The sequence below is a fragment of the Neophocaena asiaeorientalis genome, unplaced genomic scaffold (assembly GCF_003031525.2).
Source record: "Neophocaena asiaeorientalis asiaeorientalis breed wild unplaced genomic scaffold, Neophocaena_asiaeorientalis_V1.1 scaffold1557, whole genome shotgun sequence".
Lineage (NCBI taxonomy): Eukaryota > Metazoa > Chordata > Mammalia > Artiodactyla > Phocoenidae > Neophocaena > Neophocaena asiaeorientalis.
The window spans coordinates 1-4,784 of record NW_020172027.1 but is presented as its reverse complement, the minus strand read 5'-3'; the positions used below and the strand labels follow the sequence as shown (position 1 = coordinate 4,784).

Sequence of the window (4,784 nt, the reverse complement as noted above, 5' to 3'; positions counted from 1 at the left end):
TTTATAAAGAGTACAAGTGATGCTGTTTTATGTCCTATTTGGAGCCTGAGAGTTTCGGATTCCATAACCAGAAGCTGCTACCTAGCCCTTCTAATGGAATGGAGAGCTAATTTATTCTTAGACTGTCAAGCTCTGAACTTGCTCTGAATCTCAAGCTTTTCTATTCACAAAACACTCAGGGGCTTTGAACTATTTTTCTATATATTAGATTTATTGGCACTAAGTATTTAAAAAGCACGGGTGCATGTGCGCAAGCGTAGTCCGCTTGCTCCCCGAGCAGCGCACGTGCGGTGACGGTGGGATGGTGCAGTTGGTACCTTATGCGGTTCCCATCGAGGGTGACAAAACCTTGCTGGTGTGGGAGCTGAGCTCTGGACCCACCCCCGAGGCTTTGCAATTGAGCCTAGCTGGAGGGGAGGGAAGGGTGGAGGAAAACACCCCGTGCCCCAGTAACTGGGCGCCCCAGGGTACTGCTTCAGTACCTCATCTGCCTGTGGTCTCTGCTGAGAGGAATCTTAGTTCTAGAGATGACCTGAGCAGTCCGTTCACCCCCATAGATTTTTGAGAGTTAGTCCCCAACAGAAGGAATTGCCTCCTAATGCTTCTCGAAGCTTAGGATTTCAGAGGGAACCTTGTTTATGAAATGAGAAGTGTTTGGAGTTACAGGCTCACCACAGTTGCCTGTGGTGAAGGGCTGGGGGAATATAAAGGAATGGGCGGTTTGGTTTCCTAGGCCTGAAATTTAGTACACTTACTTAGTGTGAGACCACCCTAAAGCATTCTCTGTTTACAGTCTTCTCTCAGTTTGGCCTTCTGTATTCGGTCCGACTCTTCCCAAACGCAGCAGTGGGCAGTCCTGGGTTCTCTGCCATCATCAAGTTTTACTCAGCAAGGGATGCCCACAGAGCCCAAAAGGCATGCGACCAGAAGCAGCTTTTTCACACGTCTCCAGTGAAGGTGGGTCCAAATGTGGAATTCCTCGCTCTACTGGGATGAAGTGCTGAATTTAAAACTAATAGGCCATCGGGAATTCACTGGTGGTCCACTGGTTAGGACTCTGAACTTTCACTGCTGAGGGCCCGGGTTCAACCCCTGGTCTGGGAACTAAGATCCCAGGGAAAAAACAAACCGACAAACAAAAATAACGGCCAGCGTTTGTACAGCACTGTGGTGTACAGAATGCTATCAGATGCACTGCTCCACTGATCCCCCAGCTTCCCAGTTGTTTCTTTCTTTTTTTTAGATGAAGAAACTCGAACTCAGGATACTTAAGTGACTTACTTAAGGTTCATGACAGTAAATGTGGAAACTAGAGGCCAAACCCAAACTTAACTGATGTTAAACCCCATGTCATTTTCTGCTGCCCCTTAATTTAAGAAATCTTCACAAGAATATTCCTTATATATACATTTATGTGGATTTTAAATGTGTGAAGTTGACAAAAATTTTTCTAATTAATTAATGAATTTATTTATTTATTTTTGTCTGCGTTGGGTCTTGTTGCTGCGTGCCGGCTTTCTCTGTTTGCGGCGAGGGGAGATTGTTCTTCGTTGCAGTGCATGGGCTTCTCATCGCGACGGCTGCTTTTGTTGCGGAGCACGGGTTCTAGGCACACGGGCTTCAATAGTTGTGCCTCACGGGCTCTAGAGCACAGGCCCAGTAGTTGTGGCACACGGGCTTAGTTGCTCTGTGGCATGTGAGATTTTTCCGGAAAAGGATCGAACCCGTGTCCCCTGCATTGGCACCCAGACTCTTAACCAGTGTGCCAACAGGGAAGTCCCGAGCTTGACAAACTTTTGTCAGATGTAACATAAAGGAGGCTTCATCATCATCATAACTCTCAAACTGCCTATTAAGAACTCCCTTCAGATTCCAGAAAATGGGTAAATATTCTTTAATGCATTGTAGAAACCTTATTCCATATTAACATGCCATCCAGTTTTACCTCCCCAGAATTAACATTTCATTATGTTAAGGGCCTTTTCAATTCCTCTGAATAAGGGAGTGAGGCTTAGACTTCCCAGACCTTTCTTTCCCTTTATAATTGTGTGTCTTCTCTGATTGGCTTCTTGCTCTGGCTACTTCCTACTGACCTTGCTGCTTCTTCTCACCCATATTTCTTTACTCACTGATTTCACCTTTATTGAATCTGAGAACTCTCCTCAGATGTGACTCCAGGTACACTAACTCTCAGTTCTGTACCCTGTTTAACACCCTCTTCAATCCTGGCAGTACTCCCTGGGATTGAAATGATTTTTGTCAGACATGCTTTTATTTGCGGACCCTGCGACCATTTCACGTACCACTCAGATATGACAGATGGTCCTGGAAAGATTATGAAACAGTTACTTAGTATCAGTTGTGAGTAATGAGTTCTTTTCTTATATTTGACATAAAGACCATTCCATAAGCGTAGGTTGTGAGATTTTCACAGCATATAGCCCGTCACTGATAGTGTAATGAAGAAAATGTTCTCCAAGTCAATATAGAGTTGAGAGGAAAGGGGATTCGTATTAGATTTCTTTATTTAATGCAGAGCGTTAGTTTACTACCCACAAGCCCAAAATTTTTCCCTACTTATGCGTTCTTTTTCAATTTTATTTATTTATTTATTTGCTTGCACCGGGTCTCAGTTGCAGCAGGTGGTCTCCTTAGTTGTGGGTCAAGGGCACCCAGTTGTGGCATGTGGGCTCCCCATTTGCAGCAGGCAGGCTCCTTAACTGTGGCGTGCGGACTCTTAGTTGGATCTTGCCAGTTGTGGCATGTGGGCTCCCCAGTTGCAGCAGGCAGGCTCCTTTAGTTTTGGCTTGAAGGCTCCTTAAATGTGGTGTGTGAACTCTTAGTTGCAACATGCACGTGAGACCTGGTTCCCTGACCAGGGATCGAACCTGCGCCCCCTGCATTGGGATGACGGAATGTTAACCACTGCACCAGCACGGAAGTTCCAACTATGTGTTCTTTTATTCATTGGCAGGTATCTTCCTATCTTTTTTCCCCTGTGTTTTTTATAAATACAGAAAAGAGAATAACGTCTTAAAATAGAATGAAGGAAAGGCATAATGTATCTGAGTCTTTCTCAGTAGCATGAAGGGAAAGTTTTGCCAGCAAGAACTGTGGCAAGGTTATCCCAGATGTCAACTGTCTCTACTACCCAGTGGCTCAGAGCCCTTCTGAAGCTTCCTAATTGTCCAGGACAGCTCCATTATGACTCACCGCACAGGACCTAGCCTCCCATGTGACACTCAACATTTAAAAATTAGTCTTCATTTCTCCTTCCCTGCAGGTAGCTTCAGTTGGAGAAAGTAATTTCATTTTCTTATGTACTCATTCATTCACTCAGTCAACAGACCATCACTCCTCTATTATATGCCAATATGTATTATTCTTTCTGGTAACAAGGAAAGAACAATATATGGTTCCTTCAAGCACTTAAGGAGCTCATAAACTAGTGACAGAGGAAGATGCACAAACAAATCAACAAAGAATTAACAATGCTTTGATTTTATTTGTATTATTTGAATTTTTATGACTAAATTTATATACTACACCCTGTTCAAATGGAAATAGACGTTTCAGAAAGAAGTAGTGATGTATAAAATCCACAGTAATATGTAAGTTATTTAGAGAGTTAAGACTGGAAATATTTGCACTCTCAAAGAAGCTTGTTAATGCAGATGAATCTCTAATTCTTTTTGATGCTTTATTTACATTTATAGAGGTATACATATTCCCTCTTCTAACAGGGGTTAGTAACTTGGGGAGGGAGTGCTACAGATTAAGGTCCAAATTCAGTGGCAGGTCCATCTTGTCTCCTCTTCAGTTCATATTCTGAAGCAGTATCTACAGGATGAGATGAGTAAAACAGTCCATTCCTTTGCTTACCCCCAGCCCCATAATAGGCTTCTGCTGGGCTTCCTTGGATGCTTTCATCATCACTTTCACCACCGGGTGTCAGGGAACCTTCTGTTAATCAGGGGCCCTGGAAATGATGCAGAAAAGTACTGACTGAAAAATAATAAATAACATTTATTTAGGGCTCACTGTGAACTCATTGCTTAAAATGTCCTACTTAATCTTTTTAAGGTCCTAATTCAGTGGCAGGTCCATCTTATCTCCTCTTCAGGTCATATTCTCAAGCAGGAGCTACAGGATGAGACGACTAAAACAGTTCACTTCCTTTGCTTACCCCCAGCCCCATAATAGGCTTCTGCTGGGCTTCCTTGGATGCTTTCATCATCACTTTCACCACCGGGTGTCAGGGAACCTTCTGTTAATCAGGGGCCCTGGAAATGATGCAGAAAAGTACTGACTGAAAAATAATAAATAACATTTATTTAGGGCTCACTGTGAACTCATTGCTTAAAATGTCCTACTTAATCTTCACAAACACTCTATGAAATAGGAATTAATAAATCTCAGGTATATCCAAAATAAATCTCTATGTAGGGTTGTGATAGTTTTAAGTCTTTTATGTCTTTAGGTTTGTCTTGGCACCAGACGTAAGGCGGTTCATCATAATACGCTTGCCGTAAACAGCTCCAGATGCCAAAAATTGGCAAATTACATTTTTGTTTTCCATGAGTGGTCAAAAAGGATCATCAAGGTAAACTCTGTAGACTTTCTTTGACTAACCAGACTCCTTTCAACATTGAACTCCTAGACTTTAGAGAGCAGAATAGAACATGGCTATGGGGAGGAGATGTGAGAGACTTCCACATGGAAATATCTGAGCATTGGCCTTCTACCTAGAATTAGTGATAATCTCAATGACTTGGATGGTGCTG

At 42.8% G+C, this 4,784-nt stretch overlaps 1 protein-coding gene across 1 annotated transcript; it reads left to right on the top strand.

Annotated features, from left to right (window-relative positions):
- Nucleotides 1-301: 301 nt before the first annotated feature.
- LOC112403667 (RAD52 motif-containing protein 1-like) lies at nt 302-4,603 on the top strand (the record flags this gene model as incomplete). The annotated part of the gene is made up of 3 exons (XM_024751263.1): nt 302-396; nt 771-957; nt 4,481-4,603. Coding segments are annotated over exons 1-3 (405 nt in total), but the record flags the coding sequence as incomplete, so codon positions are not given.
- Between the last annotated feature and the right edge of the window lie 181 nt (nt 4,604-4,784).